The 24,712-nt window shown below is 48.8% G+C and overlaps 1 protein-coding gene across 2 annotated transcripts in view; it reads right to left on the minus strand.

Moving 5' to 3' along the window:
* Window positions 1-23,900, minus strand: part of IGDCC3 (immunoglobulin superfamily DCC subclass member 3) — a 106,155-nt gene extending 82,255 nt beyond the window's left edge. Inside the window, exons 1-2 of one of the 2 annotated variants that reach the window (XM_053364687.1) lie at window positions 23,351-23,900; window positions 6,280-6,585 (exon numbers count right to left, since the gene is read on the minus strand). In XM_053364687.1, the coding sequence (XP_053220662.1) occupies window positions 6,280-6,585; window positions 23,351-23,426 (382 nt within the window). In that variant the 5' untranslated portion in view covers window positions 23,427-23,900. The remainder of the gene's footprint in view (window positions 1-6,279; window positions 6,586-23,350) is intronic. The other variant, XM_053364688.1, reaches the window with a different exon arrangement.
* Between the last annotated feature and the right edge of the window lie 812 nt (window positions 23,901-24,712).

A 24,712-nucleotide genomic window follows, 5' to 3' on the forward strand; every position in this document is an offset into this window, starting at 1 on the left:
TAGCTATGTTAAACCAAAGTTATGTCAAACCATTAATCCATGGGTAGGCAAACTAAGGCCCAGGGGCCGGATCTGGCCCAATCGCCTTCTCAATCTGGCCTGCAGACGGTCTGGGAATCAGCGTGTTTTTACATGAGTAGAATGTGTCCTTTTATTTAAAATGCATCTCTGGGTTATTTGTGGGCTATAGGAATTCGTTCTTTTTTCCCCAAAAAATATATTCCAGCCCCCCACAAGGTCTGAGGGACAATGGATTGGCCCTCTGCTTAAAAAGTTTGCTGACCTCTGCGTTAGTCCCTCTAGTTCAGTACTGTCTACACCAGAGCTTTCCAAACTTTTCCTGTTGGTGACACTTGTTGGAAATGCAACGTTTCGCGACACATTAATTCAGTTTTGCTAGGAAACTGGAGGTTAAATGAACCTCTTTCCAGCCCCTGGAGGAGTACGGGGACAGCTACACACTGCAGCCAACACACTAACGTGTTGCAAAACACAGTTTGGAAAGCTCTGGTCTACACCTTCTGGAAGAGGCTCTCCAGGGTTTCAAAGTCTGACCTGGAGCTGTTGGGAATCGAACCCGGGACCTTCTGCATGCCAAGCAGATGCTCTGCCACCGAACTACAGCAAAATAGCATAGAGCCCTCCCTATCACAACCGTCTCCACCCTGATCCCCCCCCAAATGGACTATAACTCCCACCATCCCTGATCATTGGAAGAGACTGATGGCCAGTGGGGATCACATAGCACCCAATGGGGAGAAGGCAACCTTAGCCTTTCTAAACTAACCCCCCAACAACAACTCTGTAGCTGTCCCTCCCTGGGAAGGGGCTCCAGCACTTTCCCCCAACGGGTTTCTCTTTGCCCCCCCCCCCAGCCATATGGCATTTGAAAGTCGGTCCGCTCTGCAAGGAACTCAAGTGCAGAGCTCAGCCTCTTTCCCACCGCAACTTAGCTAAGAATGCATTATGCAGATAAAAGGCCGCTAGCCTTTTGGGCTACACCTGTTCATCTTTCTTGCTGGGACCATTCCTGTCTCTGGAGCTGTTTACCAGGGACGGGGCTTTGTCTGTTCTGCCGCCTTCTCCCAAGGCAGGAGGGGAAGGAGCTGCCTGCACTTGAGCTCGCCCATGGCCCTCCTCCTGCCTACATCTAGCAGTGTGCAAGTATTCAACGCCCTGGGAAAGAGCAAAGAATTAAAATGGCCAATTGTCTGTGGCTGAGCACCCTCTCCAAGCAGGAAAATTGTGAGGAGGTGGCAGAAGAAAAGAGAGGAGGGGGAAAGAGTCCTCTCCTACTCACACCCCCTCCCCAAAAAATCTGAGAGGTAGATGTGAAAGAAGGTGGCAGTTGTGTGTGCTCTGAGAACAGTTCCCAGTCCTCTTAAGGATGCAAGCCCAGCGAGGAAGGAGGCCTCTTTTTCAATCCCTCTCGAGAATCCACATCGCTTGGGCCGCATCTCCCAGGCTCCGCAAAGCAAGCAGACTTTCGCTTTCAGCAGCGCCCCATTCAGCTCCGAACAATGAGGGACAATAGGCGGAGGGGAAAGGGTGGCCGTCTTTGAGCTGCATTCAAGAGGCCATCTGCTCCAGACGTCACGGCCAAGGCTGGGAACCAGGGAAGCTCCCAGGTTCGGCCTTCATCCCAGCCACTTCGCAAGCGGTCCTTAGGCAAAGTCGGCTGACCCCGCCTTTGCCGCCGCCAAGCCAGCTGCTGAAAATCAAGTTTAAAGAAGGAGCCTCCCTTTAAAAAACCAAGATGCTACATCTGGGGATGAGCGGCCAGGAAGACAGAAATGCCTACTGCATTTCCAACCCAAGGGCCACATGCCACTCTGGGCAACCTTCCGAGGGCCGCATGTCACTGGTAGGTGGTGAAAGTGGGCAGAGCGACAGCTGTCAATTTCAGCTGGCTGGTTTCTGCACACAGTCACACCCCCTTCTCTATCCTGCATACAGGCAAGCAAGAGGACATGTCCCAGCAAGGCAAAAATACTCCTGATATTAGGCAGGGCCAGTGGGAAGGCTTGGGGAGAATTCAAAGGGCCAGTTAGGTTCCCCACCTTCTGGGTTACCTTGCCTGATGGCTAAATAATATACAGAAGCCCTTTTCCAAATTAGGAGAGAGGGCCTTTTTCCTAGATAACTCTCTGGGTTTGAAGCATCCTCTGGAGAGATGCCTGTCTGGCATCCACCTTGCTGAGTTTTAGTTTCTGGCTAAAACTCGTTTAATGCGCCAGGTTTCCCCATAATGTTGTTTGCTGCTGCTGTTGCTGCTACTTTACTGCTATGCAAAAGTGGCTTGGGAAAACGTGTCCATTCAGCAAAATTGCATTAACCTGCTGGTGAATGTCATGAGGGCTTCTTGAAAATCGCAAACTGGTGCAGAAATGTGGCAAGCTGAGCTTAAGAATGGAAGATTGAGAAACTGGAATTGGCAGGTTCAGCCACCCTGACCCTGGGGACGGCAAAGGATTGGCCAACAACCTGGAGCCTGCCGTGAAGAAAACACCCAGAGAGATAAACTATACATGCAGCACGTCCAATCCAGAGAACCATGCAAGATGATAGACGGTGACATGAAAGAAATTTATAAAATTACACATGGCACAGATGAAGTGGATAGAGAAAAGTTTTTCTCCATTTCTTACAATGCTAAAACTCATAGACATCCAACGAAGGTGAATGCTGGAGATTCGGGACACATAAATGAATGGCTACTAGCCATAAGTTTTGATGCTTTTGAATTATGGTGCTGGAGGAGACTCTTGAGAGTACCATGGACTGCAAGAAGATCAAACCTCTCCATTCTGAAGGAAATCAGCCCTGAGTGCTCACTGGAAGGACAGATCCTGAAGCTGAGGCTCCAATACTTTGGCCACCTCATGAGAAGAGAAGACTCCCTGGAAAAGGCCTGATGTTGGGAAAGATGGAGGGCACAAGGAGAAGGGGACGACAGAGGACGAGGGGGTTGGACAGTGTTCTCGAAGCTACAAACATGAGCCTGACCAAACTGCAGGAGGCGGTGGAAGACAGGAGTGCCTGGCGTGCTCTGGTCCATGGGGTCACGAAGAGTCGGACACGACTAAACGACTACACAACAACAACACTAGCCACAAGAGGCAGCAATGCTGCTGAAGACCAGTTGCTGAAAACCTCTGGAGGGGGGGGAAGTGTTATTGCATTCAGGTCCTGCTTGTGGGTTTCACACAGGCATTTGGTTGGCCACTGGGCTCTCTGGGCCACTGGCTCTTCCTACATCCTTACAATGCAAACATACAATTATTCCGAAGATGTCCTTGGGCAATTGCTAGGAACCCCCTTACGATTTCTATGTGCTGAGACTTGATGGCTGTAACAATGCCGAAGCCTTCTCGGTTTTGCAAGACAAGTTAAAGATGATAAATTGCTCAACAGGATTCGCCATTAGTGCAACGCCTTGGATAAATTTCCCCTGAGCCTCCTGCACACCACTGGGTGATGCTCCTACCTGCAGCAGGCGAATAGGAAAAGCCAGCAAGCAGCTTATCCCCATCGCGTAAGAGAGGGAGGTCAATTTTTAACATACCTGGCATGATTGCAGTCCCAGGGCCCATGCAGTGCAGCTGGCTGTGTTTGAGTATGGAATCCCTCTAAGATAATACAACCTTCCAAGATTATACAGTAATCTTATAATTATACAATAACAATCAGGGATGCATTGCAATGATCAGTGCAGATTTCCATGTCTTGCCTTTCAGCGAGATCTACTATTTTCTGTCCACGTACCTGAGAAATCATTTGGCGTGCTCTCTAGTATGTATCTTCTTTTGGAATGACCAAAGGTGTGTTTTCCATGAAGCAGTAGTAGTAGTAGTAATTTTATTATTATTTATACCCCGCCCATCTGGCTGGGTTTCCCCAGCCATTCTGGGCGGCTCCCAACAGAACACTAAAAACAGAATGAAACATCAGAAATGAAAAACTTCCCTAAACAGGGTTGCCTTCAGATGTCTTCTAAAAGTCAGATAGTTGTTTATTTCCTTGACATCTGGTGGGAGGCGTTCCACAGGGCAGGTGCCACTACCGAGAAGGCCCTCTGCCTGGTTCCCTGGAGCCCCGCTTCTCGCAGTGAGGGAACTGCCAGAAGGCCCTCAGAGCTGGACCTCAGTGTCCAGGCAGTACGATGGGGGTGGAGACACTCCTTTAGGTATACTAGACTGAGGCCATTTAGGGCTTTAAAGGTCAGCACCAACACTTTGAATTGTGCTCAGAAACGTACTGGGAGCCAATGTAGGTCTTTCAGGACTGGTGTTATGTGGTCTTGGCGGCCACTCCCAGTCACCAGTCTAGCTGCCGCATTCTGGATTAGTTGTAGTTCCAATGCACATAACAGAATGTGCACCCCATTCTCTTGAAATTGAAGCACCTCTTGTTTTTGGTCTTCCTAAATACTCTGGAGCGCAGTGACTAAAAGAACCCTCCCCTTTCAGTGTGATGTGGTGGCTCTAGGACACTGGGGATAGGGGCCTTGCATGGACCCAGCTGCAGAAACAGTAATGGATCTTCTGCCCCCTGCAACCCTGGGCCAGTACCCCTTTGATCCTGACCCAACCTGGCCTTCTTCAAGCAGCCTGATTCAAATCAAGATCAAGATCAGGTCATTCACACTGATCTCACCCAATGGCATACTTCTCCAGAGTCTTTTTCCAGGGCAAAATTCCAGTCTAGTAACCACCCCAGCTTCTCACACCCTCCCTCCTCCCCTCTTTTACCATGAAGATAAAATTTTTTTAGAAAATCACTGTGGCTGGACAATGTTTATTACAGCATGTGGCTTTCCTGCAATCCACTGTGATCTGTTTCTCTCACCACCACTATCAACCCATTCAGTCCAGAGATACAACACATATTAAAGGCGGGGAGGGGAATGAGAAAGAGGGAATCCCTTCATTTAGGAACAGTCAAGGAATCCAGTCATTGAGAAATGCAATAGAAAACTGACCGGATCCCTGCGTTTAATGTGCAAATCTGAACACAGCGGGGCATATTTAAGGCATATTTAAACACAACACAGACAAAACAGTATCCATCGCTTTAAAAAGTCATTGCTTGCTCCAAATAATTCTGGGAGCTGTAGTTTGTCAAGGACGCTGAGAGCTCTAGGAGATATCTTACCCCACCCCCTGCACAGAGCTATAATTTTCAAAAGGATTTAAATGTATCTGTGAATGTGGCATCTGCGGACCTTTGGACTTCCCCAATGTTCCAACACAGTTCTCACCAATAAAAACATTATCTAAAAATGTGTACAGTGGTACCTCGGTTTACAAACTTAATCCATTCCGGAAGTCAGTTCTTAAATCGAAACTGTTCTTAAACCGAGCCGTGCTTTCTCTAATGAGGCCTCCCACCGCAAGTGCCCTCCCACCGTTCAGATTCCATTCTTAGACCGAGGTAAAGTTCTCAAACCAGGACACTACTTCTGGTTTGGGGGAGTTTGTAAACCGAATCGTTCTTAAACAGGACTGTTCTTAAACCGAGGTACCACTGTATTGACATAAAATACTTTCTTTTAAAACACACATTTAAATGTAGATTTTCTTCCATTTTTTAAAAAATATATATCCTGCAAAATAAAATGAATAAGAAAAAGCAACTTTCCTTCTGTACTGCAGCCCTAACTGCAGACTATGGGATTCCCCACTCCAATCTTTGAGAAAGAAAAAGGAGCTTCAGGTGCAGAGCCCCTCATCATGCTTAAAGGTAAAGGGACCCCTGACCATTAGTTCCAGTCGTGCCTGACTCTGGGGTTATGGCGCTCATCTCGCTTTATTGGCCGAGGGAGCCGGCATACAGCTTCCGGGTCATGTGGCCAGCATGACTAAGCCACTTCTGGTGAACCAGAGCAGCGCAGGGAAACGCCAATTATCTTCCCCCCTGGAGCGGTACCTATTTATCTACTTGCTCTGGCGTGCTTTCGAACTGCTAGGTTGGCAGGAGCAGGGACCGAACAATGGGAGCTCACCCCGTCGCAGGGATTCAAACCGTCGACCTTCTGATCGGCAAGTCCTACGCTCTGTGGTTTAACCCACAGCGCCACCCACATCATCCTGCTTACTGTCACCCAAATACTTAGAAATATTCTGATCACCATTTAAAAACCTGCCCATTCTACCAGTTATAACCTGTTCTCCATCAACACCTTCCAGCCAACTTAGCTACTGCACATCCATTAAATGTCAAACAGTCAACAAAGGCAAAATAAAGGATTTGCAAGATGGAGGAACCTCCTCAACTTACTTGCTGCTTGAATCCTGGCTTTGCGGCTCACCACCATCCCAAAGCGATTCCGAGCCATGCAGTCGTACTCGCCTTCGTCCGAGGACCCATCGCCCTTCAGTTTCTGGAAGTGGGAGAAGTACAGCGAGCCGTTGGCGAGTGTGAAGGAGTCCTCTTTGTCCACCACCAGCACCCCGTTCTTGCGCCACGTGATGCTGATGGGCTGGATCCCTTCCACCTGGCAGTACAGAACCAGCGGCTGCTCCTGCACAGCTATGTGGTCACTGGGCTCGATGGCAAAGGAGAGTTCCGTGGAGCGGCTCAAGTCTGAAACACAGAGAGGAGGGAAGGGGAAGGAGAGGTCATCTCCAGGGCCACAGAGACACAGTCTTCCTGCCATGGCAGGGATCACCAACCAGGAAGCTGCCTTGTCAAGTGGGTCAGACCACTGGTCTATCTTGCTTAGCATCAACTACAGTGATTGGCTGTGCGGTACTCCAAAGATCTCAGGCAGTGTCTTCCCCAAACCTAGTTGGAAACACCAAAGGATTGAAGATGGAGCCATCAAGCTGTGGCCCTTCTGTTAGTGATAAAGATTCCTCATGGTTCATAATGGAGAGCTAATTTAAATGTCAACATAGGAAGCTAGAACAGTGTTAGCAACTCAGATATATAAGCTAATCGCCAAATGGCACCTTAAGCCTTGGTTACAGTCACCACAACGGAGTCTCTAGGCACCTTTTTTCCAAGATTTCTTATTATTTCTTATTATTTTCATTTCTATACTCCTTTCTATTTTAAAGAAAATATCTCAAAGTGGTTTACAACACATTAAAACATTAAAAATAGAACAATCCAGAATAATACAAATTCAGACTTCAAGGACAATATTTCATACTCTTCTCTAAGTGACTCTAAGCTTTCCCCATATTTTGTTACCTGCTTAATATATATAGCTCCCCCACAGCAGAAGTATTCTAGGAAGCCAGTGTGGTGTAGTGGTGAGAGTGTTTGGGCTAGGACTTGGGAGATCAGGGTTCAAATCCCCACTCAAGTCAGGAAGCTCACTTGGAGTCAGTCACAGCCTCTTAACCTACCTCACAGGGTCGTTGTAGGGATTAACTGAGGAGGGGGGTGAACCATGTACTCCTTGGAGAAAAAGGTGGGATATCAATGCAATAAGTAAGCTGTTCTGTTTACCTGCTTAAGAAAGCTGGAGGAGCCAGCCAGATGGAGATGTCAGTCGCCAACCTGGCATCCAAAGATCTCCACATGGTCGCAACTGGACCCATGTTAGTCACAAAATGTGCCTGGCCCCTGGCTAATTTCAAATACTGGAAGCTACGTGATCATTGATTCACCCATTGGTCCACCTAGCTCAGTGCTGTCTATAAATGGAATAAGATGCACAGGTAACTCAGGTCTGTCGTGGGACTAACTTCAAGGAAGCCGGAAAGCCAACTTTCAAGGTTTGCACCTGGGAATGCTAAAAATGTGTATGTGACCTGCAGATCACAGGACACAGAATCCTGCAGCTGGGAGGGAGAGTTCATCTAGTTCAATCACCTGCTTGAGGCAGGAAATCCAGAGTTAGAGATTTCCTCCTAATGTTCAATTGAAACCTGCCCTCTTGTAGCTTAAATCCAGTCGGTCTAGCCCAGTCCTTCACAAGAGCAGAGAACACATTTTTATGCTCTCCTGTGGGGAACCCCTCAAGTTTGGAAAGAGTGCTATTACAACCACCCCCAGGCTTCCCTCCTCTAGGTTAGAGATGGGTCAGTTTCCGTTTCCCACATTTTCCCCATCTTTAAATTCAGTTTTCCACATTTCCATGTCAATTTTTGTTTCCAAGAGTCCTTGTAAAAATCCAGCAGCATGAATTCAGTGCAAATTCATTCAAGTATACAGTTTGGCCATTTGCATATGTAACTTTGACTGATATAAAGCATTTTTTACTGTCGGTTTCACCAATATGTGCAAACTTTACCTCAGTAGATGCATTTTTGTACACACAGAGAACTGCATTGCAAGATGCTGAGTAAGGCAAATTTGAAAGGATGGCTGTATTGGGGTTCGCATTAAGTTTCAGAAAGTGCAAATTAGATGGATTCCCCTTTAAATGGAATCCAAGCTTACGGTAATTCCCAATATCCCAGCAAGAAATACGGTTCCCTTGGATCAATACAGCCCTGCTCCATAGCACCTATCTGCCTCGATGTTTAGAAGTACTAACCTTCCTGTTTACAAGACAGGCAGCTCTTTAAAGAGGGGGAGCAGAGGGAGGGAGGGAAATCTTAGATGTGTCTTTCCACGACAGGATGAAGCCTGATGTTTTAAGATGCTTAATGGGTTAATAAAAGGAGGCGGACAAAGGCCATGTTTATTCTCAGCCTCCACTGCTCAAATGGAGTCGCCATTTGGAAAAGTTCCTGCAGCCTCACCTCTGACATGCAGCTCAGTAACCCAAACCCGCCTCTTTGTCTGCCCAAGTCCATCTGCCTCATCTCAGGTTTCACTCCATGCTGATCCCCTCATAATCCAATTTAAGTTGCCATATATAAGGCGAGAGGGGGAATTCTGAAAGTGCCCAAGTCTCCCAAAGTAGACGGGTTCTCCTTTTTGCAAAAGAGAAGCGATTAGCTCCTTTCAAAGCAGAATAGTGTTTGTGGGGAAAGGTGCGAGCAATTCCATCCTTTGCCAAGCAGGCTAAGTTGAGGGCTCTGGAGCAGCCAGGCCTTAGTCAGCACGGACCAAAGGCAGAGGTGGATTTGGGCAGCGTGACCAGTTCTGCCACACTGGGCGCCAAAACTATGACACAGTGAATTGAGCAGAATGGAAGGTGGGGGTGCTGAATTTGGGGCTGGCACAGGGCGCCGCTGAAATTTGAAAGACCAAAGTCTGCCTCTGCCAACAGAGGTGCTCAGGCTCAGTTGAGTGCCAAGGGCGGGGCATTACTGCTGACACAGGGAGTACTGTCAAAACCAGAAAGGACCCAGGTCCTGCTACCTTAAAGGTAAAGGGACCCCTGATCATTAGGTCCAGTTGTGACTGACTCTGGGGTTGCGGCGCTCATCTTGCTTTATTGGCCGAGGGAGCCGGTGTACAGCTTCCGGGTCATGTGGCCAGCATGACAAAGCCGCTTCTGGCGAACCAAAGCAGTGCACGGAAACGCCATTTACGTTCCCGCCGGAGTGGTACCTATTTATTTACTTGCACTTTGACATGCTTTCGAACTGCTAGGTTGGCAGGAGCAGGGACTGAGCAACGGGAGCTCACCCCGTCGTGCGATTCGAACCGCCGACCTTCTGATCAACAAGTCCTAGGCTCTGTGGTTCAACCCACAGTGCCACCCGGGTCCCTCCCTGCTACCTTAGTCACCACTTAAAAGTGTTTGAAATTAGCCAGGCGCCGAATGACTCCTCAAACCAAGGTTATAGTCGCCAAAACTGAATATCTAGCTGCCGTTTTTGAGCAAGACTGCTCTAAAATTTTATTTGTCAAACGATGGACCGGCTGCGATGGATTCTTAATTAAACATCTGGCTAGTTCAGATGATAACCTTGAGCTAGATTAAGAACTTCAAGAACTTGTAGAAGAAAAGTCACTTGATCCAGGGACATCTACATCTATTTTAGCCTCTTCCTACCAGGGTTCGAAATTAGCTGGGAACCAGGCGCATTTTGCGCTTAAAGATTCTCCATTTGCGAGAACCTAAATAAGTCTGGGTGCCATTTTTTTGCACCTGGCTGACACTCAAGGATTACTGAAATGTATGTGCTTTGAAGCCTCAAAGTACCATATTTTTTGCTCTATAAGACTCACTTTTTCCCTCCTAAAAAGTAAGGGGAAATGTGTGTGCTTCTTATGGAGCGAATGCAGGCTGCGCAGCTATCCCAGAAGCCAGAACAGCAAGAGGGATTGCTACTTTCACTGCGCAGCGATCCCGCTTGCTGTTCTGGCTTCTGAGATTCTGATCACTGAGCAAGGGACGGGAACACCTTACACCAAGTCAGGCCTATTGGTTCATCTAGCTCAGTACTGCCTACCCTGGCTGGCAGCAGCTCTCCAGAGTTTCAGGCAGGGGAAATTGGCAACCCTTCCTGGAGGTGCAGGAGTTTGAACCTCAGGTCTTCTGAGCGCAAGGCAGTTGCTCTGTCACTGAGCGACACTTCGCTAAGCTCTGGAGGTAGCCACAGAGGGGGAAGAGTGGTCACTTGTCTCATCAGCTGCCAAACATCCCCTGCCACTATTTGTAGGTTTGGCAATGAGGCAATGTGGGCGCGCAACTAGAGGGCACCTCCAAGCATTGAACCAAACTCTAAAAAAAAACTATTAAAAAAATAAAATAAGGAATGTTTGGTTTAGAGATCAGCTTGGATTCGCTGGCAAAAGAGTGGCCTCAATTGAAATGAAGGCAATTTCGGATATGGATGAGATGTTTCATCTTTTGCCCTTGAAGAACTGAAATACCACCCCAGGCCAGAGGCAAAAGGTTAAAAGTGGTTTGGGAGGTGGATTTCAACTCCATTTTCTTCTTCTTCTTTGTTTAAGGCAATTGTAAATAAGATTACACAATTAATGGAGAGGGAGGAAAAAGCCTCCATTCACTTCGCTGGAGGGGGAAAGGTAATAATTGCGGCTAATTTCCTAATATAGCCCTATTCACATCTTGGATGCCTATCAAATCTAATATCATGGTGCCAGAACCCTGAGGCCAGTGGGTGGGAAGACAGATTTGAAGGAAGCCTTTTCACATCAGGATGTGCAACACTGCAATAATATCATACAGTTGTGCTATATACTTCTGAGCCCAACACAGCTGGGCTCAGAGGTAAGCCCAAGCAAGTTTAAATGGGTCTAACTCTGACCCAGGGCTGTAGTCTCCTATGCCAAGTTAGCTTCTTAAATAACTGGGAGATTCTTCATCAGTCAATTAAGTGCTTGCTCATCTCCACTCCAGCTGGGGCTTTGTCAGGGGAATTTTCTCTCCCTCCTTTTAAATCACTTTTACCTTTTATTATGGCAAAGGAAAGGAGGGTGGGAGCGAGGAAAATGTAATTGACAATGTCACAATGGAGGAGGGAAAACTTCAAGACAGAAAACTCCCCCTCTCTGCCAGTTCTCCTACGAGAAACATTTCATATCTTCCCCAACAATATGATGTGTGGCGACAAAAACAGTTATTTAACCAAAAAATATCACCCAATATTTGATCAGAGAGGAAAACAATTAGCAGGGGAAAGGCTGAACTCCCAGATTTATCTTGCAGAGAGAGGGAAAGAGGGGGGAGGAGGCTTGGGGGGTGAATGAGAGCTTTTCAATGCACTCTGAAGTTGATTTAATTATTGTTTTCCCCATCTTCCAACCCTCGCTTTTAACTGGGCATCTGCCGTTCCTTTCCACAACCTGAACTACCATTGCACAGTATCAAGGTTGCAGTCTGTGTACCCACATCTGGGAGTAAGCCCCATTGAAAATGGTAGGGGCTTACTTCTGAGTAAACTTGCCAAGGGTTGTGTTGTGAATGGGTTCCCAGACTCCCGGAATCTTATCTCCTCCCCCACAATGACAATGGGGGTTTTGCTTCAGGAGGGAAGCCACCGTAAATGCAGAACCCACCACTGCATTTTTTAAAAAACAACCCCTCCTAATATTTTTCAGATGCTCCAAAACTAAACTGAAGCCTTCCCAGGTGTTAGCACTCCAAATACAATTGCTAAGGGGAAACAGGAAGGAATTTGTGGGGGGGGGCCTCTAAGGAGACAGCCAGAAAGAGATCAAACTAGCTCTGACCCTTTCTCTTTTTTTTCTGCAAAGCTACAGGAGGCTCAATCAGGGATTCCACAGAGGGGCACCGTGAGAGGTTTGGTCATATGAAATCTATTTACAGCTACCGTAAGGGATCAGTCCTTGCACTGTCTAACATGGGGAGGTGGGGAATGAGCAGGGAGCATATTGGGATCTACTGGGAGATCGCCGAATGATTCACAGTAGATCGGCATGTGGTTCTGACTCCTAATCTTCTAGCGATTGCAACTAGAAAGCTTCTTTATTTCTTTTCAAAAAGCACAGGGTGGTGAGGAGAGGGAGAAGAACATGAGTTTAGGTTCAAAAGGACCTGTGTGCTTGGTTCTGGTCATAATAACTGTTATTATATCATTATCCCATCCTATGGAACGCCCTCCCATCAGATGTCAAAGAAATACACAGCTGTATGACTTTTAGAAGACATCTGAAGGCAGCCCTGTACGGGGACGTTTTTAACGTTTGTGGTTTTATAGTGTTTTTAATATTTTGTTGGGAGCCACCCAGAATGGCTGGGGCAACCCATTCAGGTGGATGGCATATAAATAATAAAATTATCATCATCACCGTCACAAACTCCTTAATTCTTAACTAAACCACTTTCTTTCTTTCTTTCTTTCTTTCTTTCCTTATTACTACATTTACTTTCCACCTAGGAGCTCAAGATAGTGTTCATGGCTCTCCCCATCCCCTCTTTTACTCTCACAACCACCCTATGAGGGAGCTCAGACTAAGAGGCGTGCCCAGCCAAAGGTCACCCAGCCAGCTTGATGGCCAAGTGGGAATTTGAATTCTGGTCTCCCAGGTCGTAGTCACAAAACACTCTTAACCACTATACCACATTGGCCTTTTTGCACCTGGCTGTGATCGGTGGCCTCCGGATTCTAGTGAGAAACAAGCAAACCAAGGAGATCCTGCATGCCTGAAGTCTGCCATCCTTGGTCTACTATCTAATCCATGTTCTGAAGACACGCTTGAAGGCCTTTGGGGTTGGGTTTGCTGTGAGCAACCCTCTTCGAGGGCCTTGCTTTACAGTACAAGTAGGAAACTTTTTCATCTGCGAGGGCCACATCTTCATCAGGATCAGCCTTGTGGGGCCAAATCGGACAGGTGGGTGAGGCTGCCCACCTATCGGTTCCATGACATCACGGTGACATTACATGTAAGGTACTTTGAAGTCCTGAAGCTGGGGCTTCTAAAGGAGAGAGTTTCTCTCCTTGATTTGGCAGTGGGTTGCAAGGATTCTCTGCTAAAATTATAATGGGGGAGGGAAATGCTCCCCTTTAGCAGGGGATTCCAATGCACAGCCCTTCCTGATCCAGGAAGGGGTGTGCATCAGGATAAAAGGGAGGAGGTTTGTTAGCAGGGAATCCATAGCAAGTTTCGATGGAAACAATGGAAGAGAAACTCCATTTTAGCAGATGGCCGCAACCTAAACCCCTTCCTGAATCTCCAAGGTTTGGGGAAGGGGTCTTTCCTACTTGGAGAGACCAAGGATTCAACCAGAGAATTTTTGCGCTCAAAGGGCTGCATCAAAGACCCTTCCACACTCCAAACAAAGGACACACTAGCACTAAGCTGCATAGCATTAATGCTTCCCAAGATATTCTGTTGGAAACCTGCACTGAAGCTACCACGGAGCTCTCTTAGGCTGAGGCTGCCCTGGGGAGCATGGCTGAGCCTCCTCCACGAGGGGCCATTGGCCAGTCCCTCTCTGCCTCTCTTTCTTTGAAAGTGCAATTATGGGTCCGCTCACTTCCTGCCCTGTTGCTTTTACGGGCTCGCGAAACACATGAAAACAATTATTTTTATCCTCCTGCAAAACCCAAACTTTCTAGACTCTTTTGGGTTGACTGGCCAAGGACAGGCTTTTTCATGAGCCATGCTACATAATTTATTGGTTTTTTTAAAACTCTGTAAAGTTTTTTAAGGAAGAAAAAAAGAACTCCAGTAAAGTTCAGACCAGTTCGTGAGACTGAAGTAATTCCGAACTGACTCTTTCATGCACAAACCCCCTAATCATTTGGACTTAACAGATGTTTATAGTCCATAGAGAACTTGACTTGCTACAGGATACGAACAATGGGATTGTTCAGAAAATGGAAATAATAGTGTGAAGAGGAAATAGCAGTTAGGGCTTGAATAGTTCTGTCCCCTTCCAAACTAAAGCTTATACAGTGGTACCTCGGGTTACATACGCTTCAGGTTACAGATGCTTCAGGTTACAGACTCCGCTAACCCAGAAATATTACCTCAGGTTAAGAACTTTGCTTCAGGATGAGTACAGAAATCGTGCTCTGGCGGCGCAGCGGCAGCAGGAGGCCCCATTAGCTCAAGTGGTGCTTCAGGTTAAGAACAGTTTCAGGTTAAGAACAGACCTCCAGAACAAATTAAGTTCTTAACCCGAGGTACCACCGTATATTGCTTGCATTTATATACCACCTTTTCCTCCAAGTTGCTCAGGGCAACATACATGGTTCTCCCCCTCCTCATTTAATCGCCACAACAACCCTGTGAGGTAGGTGAGGCTGAGACGCAGTGACAGGCCCAAGGTCACCCAGCGAACTTTGTGACCAAGCAGTCATTTGATCCCTGGTCTCCCGGGTCCTAGTCAGACACTCTAACCACTACACTATGTATTTAAAAGGCACCATCATACACACACCCCAACAACCAGTCCAATAATTAACTTCAAGTTGCAGTGGAAACACCAAACACACTAGGAAAGTCCTACTAGAGACTGGAAAGATGGGAAGAACATAAGGTGAGCTGGCTGCGAAATCAGGCCAACGGCCCAGAGTCCTATTCTCACAATGACCATCCCAATGTATCTGCAGAGATATGCAGGCCACTCTCCCGGACCAGTGTTAGAAGCTCAGATATATAAACTAGGCACCAAACGGCTCCTTAAACCAGGGTTACAGCCACCAAGAGGGAATTCTTCATTGACATGTTGGGTCCAGACGGTTCAAAAGTCATATTTTTCAATAAGACTTTTTGGGTTCCTGAAATTCATTCTGATTGTGCAGATAAAACGTATTGGCTAGGATTCTACAAGATGTGTTGCACGTGTGTGAAAACAGTCAAGATCCAAGGATCCCCAGGCATGCACCTCCAGACGGTGGAGACGTCCCACGTCATCCTGCCACCCAGGCATCTTCCCTTGGTTGCAAGTGGTCCATCGTCAGGTGCAAAATGTGCCTGGTGAACTTCAAATGCTGCTCTCCCCACCTGAGATTCCCAGCAACTGATATTCAGAGGCCTAGTATCTCCGAGAGTAGAGGTAACAGAGAATAATGATTGTGGCTAGTAGCCACTGATAGCCATGTCCTTCAAGAATTAATCTAATCCTCTGTTAAAGCTGCCAGACTTAGCAGTCAGCCTCGCATCCTGCTGACTGATTTTATATCTACTGCTAGTTTTACTGTTGCTACAATAATTGCTTTCATTTCTGATGTTTCTGGTCTGTTTTATACCGGTATTTCTTTTATGGTTCTCTTTCGCAGGCTTTCTTGAACATCTGACCTGAAGCTTCCAACCTTCAACTTCGCTGGACGCCAGGGGCTTCGCTCAAGGAAAATCCGGCACGTGGATCTGCTTGGACAAGCTGTTCCTGGGAGCTGGTAGAATGGGGGAGGCCCAACCCAGCAGTGGCTACCATGGGAACAAGAGCCAGACCATCCCAACAGCAGCCACTGCGCCATGGCAATAAAGCCAGCTTCCCTTGATCTCTCCATGCCACACAAAGGAGCTGGTGTGGATCAGAAAGCCTGGTGGGGATGGCATAAAAGAAGAGAGTCTTGATGGACAGCCACTTCCAAAGGCAGCATGGAGGACAGGTGAGTTGACTTTGGGTTCCAAGGGGAAAGGACAAAAGGGGCTCATGAGAACAAAAGCAGGAGTAAAGAAAGACTAGAAAGAGAGAAACGCAGAATGGGAATTTTGTTCCTCCAAGATGCACCAGAAAAGCAACCCCAAAAGCAGCACTTTGGCTCACTCATTCACTGCATGCCCACATTAGTCGTGTCCAACTCTTCGTGACCCCCTGGACCAGAGCACGCCAGGCACTTCTGTCTTCCACTGCCTCCCACAGTTTGGTCAAACTCATGCTGATAGCTTCGAGAACACTGTCCAACCATGCTGTCCTCTGTCGTCCCCTTCTCCTTGTGCCCTTCATCTTTCCCAACATCAGGGTCTTTTCCAGGGAGTCTTCTCTTCTCATGAGGTGGCCAAAGTATTGGAGCCTCAGCTTCAGGACCTGTCCTTCCAGTGAGCACTCAGGGCTGATTTCCTTCAGAATGGATAGGTTTGATCTTCTTGCAGTCCATGGGACTCTCAAGAGTCTCCTCCAGCACCATAATTCAAAAGCATGCCCACATATTCAGACCCAAAGGAGGACTAGATCTGTTTCCAGGAAGTCAGCAGAGCAGCTGCACCTAACAGAGAGCTGCACTCGAACCCAGGAATGTTAACGTGTAAATCAGTCTTCCCTCAACCATGTACCCTCAGGAGGTTTTGAAGTACAACTCCCATGGCCCCAGCCATTGGAAGCTGTAGCCTAAAACATCCAGAGGGCACCAGGTTGGGGGACAGCTGCTGTAAATAATCAGCTGATCCCCCTGACCCCATTCCCATCCACCTTTCTTTCACTTCCAGCACAGCTCGGTTCACACGCCGGAGAACCAATCTGCTCCTTCCTTTTGTTAAGCTGGCTGTTTTGATTAGAAATGAGAGCGGATCCAATCTCGGCACTTTCAAATGCATTTCTATGCCCAACGCCAGCTTTAATTTCATATATCATGTCCACGTTTTTTATTCGTTAAATGATACCCGGCGTGCGGTTTAAGCAGGGAGAAGGGGAGATATATATGGGGGTATTACACCAATTTAGGTGAAAGCAATCCCATTCCACATCAAAAACAAAACTAAACCCATGTAGGCAGAGGAATTAATGAAAGCTTAGACCCTTGAATAATTTAAAAAGTGAAGCCCTGGTTAAATATAAATGACAAGATTTAATTCTAGGGCTCTGACCAAGCAGGGTCTGCAGCTCATATCCTGTTCTGGTCCCTGAAAACTGGGCTCTGTGGCAGCAGACAAAAGCTGTCCATCACTCAAGACAAAGACAATTTTTCGGATTTATTTTTTAGATATATAGCGTCAAGGCTTGCAAGCTGTTGTAAACCTAGTGTTTCAAGTTACCCGTTCCTGATCCTTTATCCTTCAACTCAATTACTGAGATCCTCCGATGGGGCACTTCTGGTGGCTCCTCACAAGGCCCCTGAGATTTGATCAACCTTTACTAGGGACTGAGTCTTTTGCATGGCAGGCCCTGTCCTGTGGAACTCACTGCCAGTGGAGACTCAGCAGCAGGGCCAACCCAAAACATGTTGACACCTGAGGCGAACCACAAAATGGCTCCCAGTTCCCTTCCAAATTTGAATACCAGCTGCTAGGATCCACAGGGATCTGGTTTGCAGCTGTGACAGCAGGATGCCAGACTCTGATCCAGCCTTTGGAAGCCTTGTAAGTCATTGCAGGAGAAGGGCTGTGAGCAACAGCAGACCGGAAACACTTCCCTGTTAATGTTTCCTTTTCACCAAGGGGGTGAAATGCTGTTAATGCAATATTGTTATATTTCCAGTACTGAAATGCTGGGAGGTTTTGTATATTGTTATATTTGCCGTGACGTTGTTGTTTTATTACGTTATCATGAAATCTTTCTCACAATAGTTGATTTTGAGATGCATTCCTGTTTTCTTTGTTGGAAGCCGCTTTGAGCAGGATTCTTTTTTGCAGGAAAAAATGGCATGCAAATAAAATCACGAATGAAACAACTTGGTTCACTGGTGGAACAACTTGGAATACCTTAGAGCAGCCACCAGTGGGGTTCTGAGACCCTGCATGAATCACAGATCAAATGTGGGAGGAGAATAATGCAATCCAACCACACAGATTTCCCTCCTTCAGGCACAGATACCAGTTCAGTGCCACAACAACCAGTGAAGGCAAGTGTTAAAGCTTGATCAGGACACAGGACATTTAAATGCTGCATTCACAAGAATATGCAATGGACAAGTGTTCAGTCTCTTCTGCAAAATGGGGTCATTAAAGATCTACTTTCACAAGCTGTTGGAAAGAGGAGTGCTAAAAGTGCACCTTTTAGTTGGCTAGACCACATTTTACTCAAGAGTAGACCCGTTAAAACTAGTAGAAGCAGGTTAGTAACACCCATTTAACTTCCACAGTAACTGCTTTGAGTATAACTGGCATTGGTGTTTTAAGTTTCACACAACAAATTAATAATATTTCATACAAAGAGGACTGGGAGGTGAGCTCCAGGGATACCTTGATTCCTTTAAGCCACAAGAGATACAATCTTCAGGAAGATCAGAAAGCAAAACCATGCCCTGCAAAAATCAGGATTGTTTGTCTGTTGTTTTTCTGCTCTTCCTAATACCCATCTAGCTGTCTGGTGGTTTGCATTTATGAAGGGTTCAGCTTTCAAGAGATTGTCAGATGGGGGGGGAGAGAGAAAAGAATCAGCATTATTTCAATCATCTTAATTGCATACTATTATCCGCGCTGACATCATGACAGGCACGGGCTAATAAGCAGAGCTCCCTAATTGCATTTAGTTAATCAGCGCTTTGTACTTCACAAGGGCCACAATACACACTCTGCTCACCTCTGACTGCTGGAGGGGCAAGTGTTAGGGACCTTCGTTTGCTGAAACCCACAGCCTCATCCCTCTCATTATTCGGTTCCTAAGAGGCATCTCACCTCTAGTGAACAAAATACCCTCCTTTCCCTCTTGGTCTCTTTGAGACCAGCAGTGGGAACTCAGAGGTCAAAGGCAGCTCTCCTCTGGGCCTCTCTATCTAGCCCTTTGAACTCTTCCCAGGCCACACCCCTCACTGGCCCTGCCCTGCACCCCCAGAGTCTTTGCCTGGCTGGAATTTGTCCTTTGATCATGCTCCTTGTGTGTAGGAACTAGCTTGCTCTACAGTAGTAATATTCACATTCAATGCACACTTTGGCCTCCCCATCAATAAGTATGTGGCCCTTGGAAGGCTATTCAGGGGGGAATGCGGCCCTTAGGCTGGAAAAGGCTCTCCACTCCTGTTCGAAGCAAGGCATCCCTTGCCTCTTCCTTTCTTCTGCTCTTCCCCATTCCACCCCCCCAACTACTACTGTTTGAATTTAGATTGCCAGCTGCTTGCAGGCAAAGACCATGGAAAGCATTACAGGAGACCAGAGGAAACTGCTCAGTCGATTTGCCCACCTAGGCTAGTATTGCAGACTCCAGCAGGCAGCAGCTGTGACCCTTTTAACTACAGATCCCAGAGCGTGAATCCAGAGCTTGCGCATGCTAAGCATCTGCTCTGCCCCTGATCTGCAGTGTGAACAACTGTCCATGTACACAGATCATGCTCTCGGAAAGTTAAGAGCCTGCTGGATCAGGCCACTGGCCCATCTAGTCCAGCATCTTGTTCCCATAGTGGCTGACCAGAGGCCTTTGGGAAGCCTGCAAGCAGAACCTGAGCACAAGGGCACTCTGCCCACGTGTGATCTCCTGCATAATGCCTCTGGCAGTGGAGGAAGAACATTGCCATTGTGGCTAGTGGCCAAGGTGACTAGTAGCCACTGGTAGCCTTGTCCTCCTGTATGAACAGCCACCAGCAACAATGGAGCATGTGATGATTGTGCTGGAAAAGGTAAAGGGACCCTGACCATTAGGTCCAGTCGTGACCGACTCTGGGGTTGCAGCGCTCATCTCGCTTTATTGGCCGAGGGAGCCGGCGTACAGCTTCCAGGTCATGTGGCCAGCATGACTAAGCTGCTTCTGGCGAACCAGAGCAGCGCACGGAAACACCGTTTACCTTCCCACCAGAGCGGTACCTATTTTTCTACTTGCACTTTGATGTGCTTTCGAACTGCTAGGTTGGCAGGAGCAGGGACCGAGCAACGGGAGCTCACCCCGTCGCAGGGATTCGAACCGCTGACCTTCTGATCGGCAAGTCCTAGGCTCTGTGGTTTAACCCACAGGGCCACCCACATCCTGATTCTGCTGTAGGAGTTCCCAAAAGAAGCTGTGGGGTGGGGTGGGGTTGGAGAAGGGACACAGCAACCTCCCACTTTCCCCGTTTCTGACCTAAATGCCCCCTTCCTCCTGGCTATTCAATTCACATAAATTTGGAAGCTGGGCATAAAAAAAAAAGTGGGGGGGGGGGAATGATGGCAAACAGGAGGAGCAAATGCTTGCAATCATTGGCAAAGGTTTCAGCTCAGTAGTTCCAAGGGGGAAATCCCTGTAATGTTTTTGCTGTTCTGCTTCAATCCGGTGGGTGGTGTTAACTAACAAGTTCCTGCATTTCTTGAAAGGTAAAAACCACACATTGCAATAAAGCCTCCTGCTTTCGAGGATCAGGAAAAGAACACTAATCTCATGCCCAACTTTCCATCCTGCTTCCCTTGCGGCTGTTTTAAGAAGGCTGTTTCTCCCAATCACGTTTGTGCAACGGCTTGTGATTTTGCTGCCTTCTCTATCAGTGGCTCTGTGCCATGCCTGCTTGGCTCAGAAGAAAGCCCCTCCAAGTCCAATGGATTTAATCGCAGGTAAGCATGCAAAAAATTGCAGCCTGCATCTTCCTTCCCGTCCCTGGTGCATGCAAAGGAACAACGCAGAAAGAGAGTGCATCTGAGCAGGCAAGGCATTTTTATCCCCCATGGCCCACTTGGGAGAACATTTTGCAACTTTGTTTTTTTAAAATGTGAATTTAAAGGTGGCTTTTCTGCAGACACGTTAGTGAACATCCTTGTGGAAACTGGTAGGAAAAAAAACATTTTAAAGTCCTATTATGTGTAGTAGAGGCTTTTCTCCAAGATGCCTAGTCTTCTCATCAGCATCTTTTCAAGCACATCAACTTCGACTGAGAAAAGGTCTTCCTGACTCCAGAAAAAGGCCAGCACAGCCTAACATCTTTCCAAGAGTAACCAACCAGAGACCTAGAGCAGCACACAAAGACAACAGCCCCTCTCTCCATGCATGCCAATGTGGCACAGTGGTAAGAGTGCAGGTCTAGGGCCTGAGAAACCAGGGTTCAAATCCCGCATTTGGCCATGAAGCTCGCTGCATGACCTTGGGCCAGTCACTGCCTCTCCGCCAAATCCAACTCACAGGATTGTTGTAAGGATAAAACAGGAGAGGGGGGAGAACCATGTGCACCACCTTACAAGCCTTGGAGGAGAGATGTGGGATATAACAAACATAAGGGAAAATAGTTCAGCTCAGCATATGAACATGGGAGTTCTCATGACCAATACCGTTTACATAAACAAAAGCATGCCCAGCTCGCTACGTTTGCTATTACCCATATACATTAGCTGGAGTGAGAGAAGTACCCTGTTTAGATGGCAAGCTTGAAAGTCCAGCTAAGAGGCTTTATGAAGGTCCACGCTGGGGTAATCTCAAGAGGTCACCTTGCTTCCTCTTCCAGTTCTGCTGTCTCAAGCCACTTTCCTTTCCCAGGAAACGCTCTTGGTGCATTTGCCCCTTGTACATTTGAAGTTTCCTTTATGCCTTTAACATTAACCATCCATTGCACTCCTATGGATACCTCCCAATTTGTACCGGGATATTGCCATCCCAGATAAGAACAGTAAGAAGGAGAAAAAGCCAGCACATCCCCATTGACGCCTGCTTTGTCCCTGAAACCCAAGAGTCGGTCCCACAACCATTTCAGCAATTCTGTGTTTTGAAAGGAGCAGGGAGAGTGGGACACGCGAGACCCACTGACTCCTCCATACCCATCGGGTTCTCTGGACTTTCCCTCCAGCAAACTGAAAACACGCACCCCTTCTTGCACCCCACTTCATACTGAAAGGGTATCTCAACCTCCATACTCCACAAACCCCTTCCAGCCCATGACCGTAAGAACTGACCAAAATCGGACCATACCAAATGTCCATTTAATCTGTCCCCAACATGCTGGGAACGCCCACCGGGACAAGAGAGAGAGAGCCACCCCCAACTGCCGAACCCCAAGACCTGGTGGCAATCAGAGGCACCCTGTCTCTGGGAATCAGAGGCGTCCTGCCTCACCACAGCACTGGTGCGGAGGGAAATCTCACTCTCCACATGGCCTATTCTTAACACACAACAAATGGAAGCAACTGCAAAACCGTGGCTCAACCCTGCATTAGCAATGTACACTGCTCCTTACCATAAGACCCAACAGGACCTAGGAACAGAGAAAGGGAACTTACAGTGAGTCAGACCATTGCTCCACCTGGGTCTGTACTGCCTACACCGGCTGGCAGCGTCCCAGCTGAAACCCTAGAGAAAGGTTCTCCCTGCCCTACCTGGAGAGGTAACCAGGATTTGAATCTGGGATCCTTCTGCACGCAAAACAGATGATCACTGAACTGTACTGTACTGTACTGTACTGAGCTGTACTGTACTGAGCTACTACAACCACTATTTTTTTTTTTTTTTGGTAAAGGAGATTAAATAAATACACCAAAGACGGGTCAGGCAATAGCTACCAGTCACTGCGAAGAGGAACTAGACCCCTGGAGCCCAGGCGCTGGGGAAAGATGCCTTTCTGAGCTTTGCAGAAGCATCTCTCGCTCGTTAGGCAGCGCTGGAATCAGAGCACCAGGGCGCGATTTCGGTCTGGTCCGAAGCACAGCGCTCCTGATGCTCTTAAACAAAGAGGGTGCGGAGGAAGGCGAGAATGATTTTATCATGTGCAGAAGCCTTTATCCGAGGCAGAAGGGCGAGCGCAGCTCCTTCCCTGCAAGAGCTGGTGCTTCGCCCAGAAGCGCCTCTCTCTCAGCCTCTCCGTTGTGCCTCTGAAGGAGGCGAGGGAGGCGGAGAGAACAGGCGGATCGCGGTCGTCGGTTTATTTATTGCGACTTGGCACGTTTCCCTCCTTGGAAGAGGACTTGTTGACAGACCCATGTGCTTTCCAGAGAAGGGGAGGAAAGAAGGGGAGAACCACGCGCGCACCCAAACGCAGCCGGAGAGAAGCCGGGGAGGGGATCGCGCGGCAACAGCCCAGTCCGGAGCTTCGGGGTGCGATTGCCATTTCCACACACACACATAATACACACCCCGAGAAAAGGGCTCCCCCGTCCCGTCGAAGAAAAACAAAGTCTGAAAAGGGCGCACGCCCCAAAGTTGAAATCTCAGCTAGTCAGAGGAGGGGGTTCCCTACCCTTCCTGGAGAATCGGTGCCCCCCTCGTCCCCCTGCCCCTCCGAAGGGAACCCCGCGTGCCTACCTGCTGCCAGGGCGGCGGCGACCAGGAGGCAGGCGAGCGAGCAAAGCGGCGGCAAGGGCCAGCCGCGGGGAGCCATTGGCTCCGGGAAGATTGGAGAGGTCCTCTTTCTTTTCCCCGCGGGCGGGTTCCCCCGAACCCTTCTCTCGGCGACGAAGCCCCGTCCGGCGCGGCTGCCTCGCTTCTCTCCTGGGCGAAGCAGGCGTGGCGAGGAGCCCACGGAGCTGCACAAAGCAGCGGCCGCGCACGTGCGCCCGCCGCCGGGCCCAAATACGAGCGCCCTCGGAGCCAGGCCGGGCCGACGATGGGTGCGGGGATCCGACCGTCCGTCCGTGGGGCAGGCCGAGCCTAACGCCTCAACCTTCGCCTCGAGGAGAAGCAGTAGCGGCGGCAGCGAGGACGGGAGGAGCCTGCGCGGCGGCGAGGGCCGCCTTGCGCCATCTTGCCGGACGGGCAGCCGGCCTGCCTGCCTGCCTCTTCGCCGGCGTGCGCTCTGGCGCGGCGGCTCTCCCGGCGCCCGGCTCGCCTCTCCTGCCTGCCAGGCGGCGCCCCAGCAGTAGCAGCAACAGCAGCGCCGCCGCCTTCGAGCCCCCCAACCCTCCTCCTCCTCCCGCCCCGCCCCTCCCCTCCCCTGGGAGTCCCCAGCAAAGGGGGCAGAACAAAAGGCGAGCCAACGGCCGGCCGGCCGGCGCGCTCCGGCTTCCCTGGCTCCTGCGACGGGACGGACCCCGCCGGCCAGCGCTCACGGCCAAATGAAGCGCCCCCAATGACTTCCCTTTTTTTTGGCCGAGGGAGGGGGTTTCCTTTAAATGCAGCTAGGAATCAAAGCAGGTCAGACGGTGGGGGGGTTGGGGGGGTGAGGGTCTCTGCCCTCCCCAGCGCAGCTTTGCAAAGGCTTGAAAAGCCTTTCTCTCCCCCCCTCCCGTTGCAAAGAAAAAGCTACGACCGATAATGGGGTTGCCCCTCTTTGCGGGTCTGCAATGTCTGCGCCCCCTCCCCTCAAAAAAGAGCCCACCCCTAAATAAATGCACAGATTCCACCCCCGGCCCCGTGAAAACACACGCAGGGATTTCGTGGCCCGCGGTGCAAATGTGAGGCAGTGGGGTTTTTGTTTGAGGTGGGGAGGGGAGAGAGATGATTATTTTGGGGTGGAAAAGTTAGTTGGGGCGGTCGAGGAGATTTTGCACCAGGGGGTGGCGGCGGCGATGAGTTGCGCTGGGTTGGAGATTCCCTTAAGGGGGGAAATTTCTCCTCCGGATCAGCAGCGCTGTCGAAAGTAGCAACTGCGGTGGTGTTGGGAACTGGACGGTGGCAAAAAATGCACACCGCTGAAGAGGTGTGGCCGGGCAGGGGGGTTGCAAAGAC

The sequence above is a fragment of the Podarcis raffonei genome, chromosome 14 (assembly GCF_027172205.1).
Source record: "Podarcis raffonei isolate rPodRaf1 chromosome 14, rPodRaf1.pri, whole genome shotgun sequence".
NCBI lineage: Eukaryota > Metazoa > Chordata > Lepidosauria > Squamata > Lacertidae > Podarcis > Podarcis raffonei.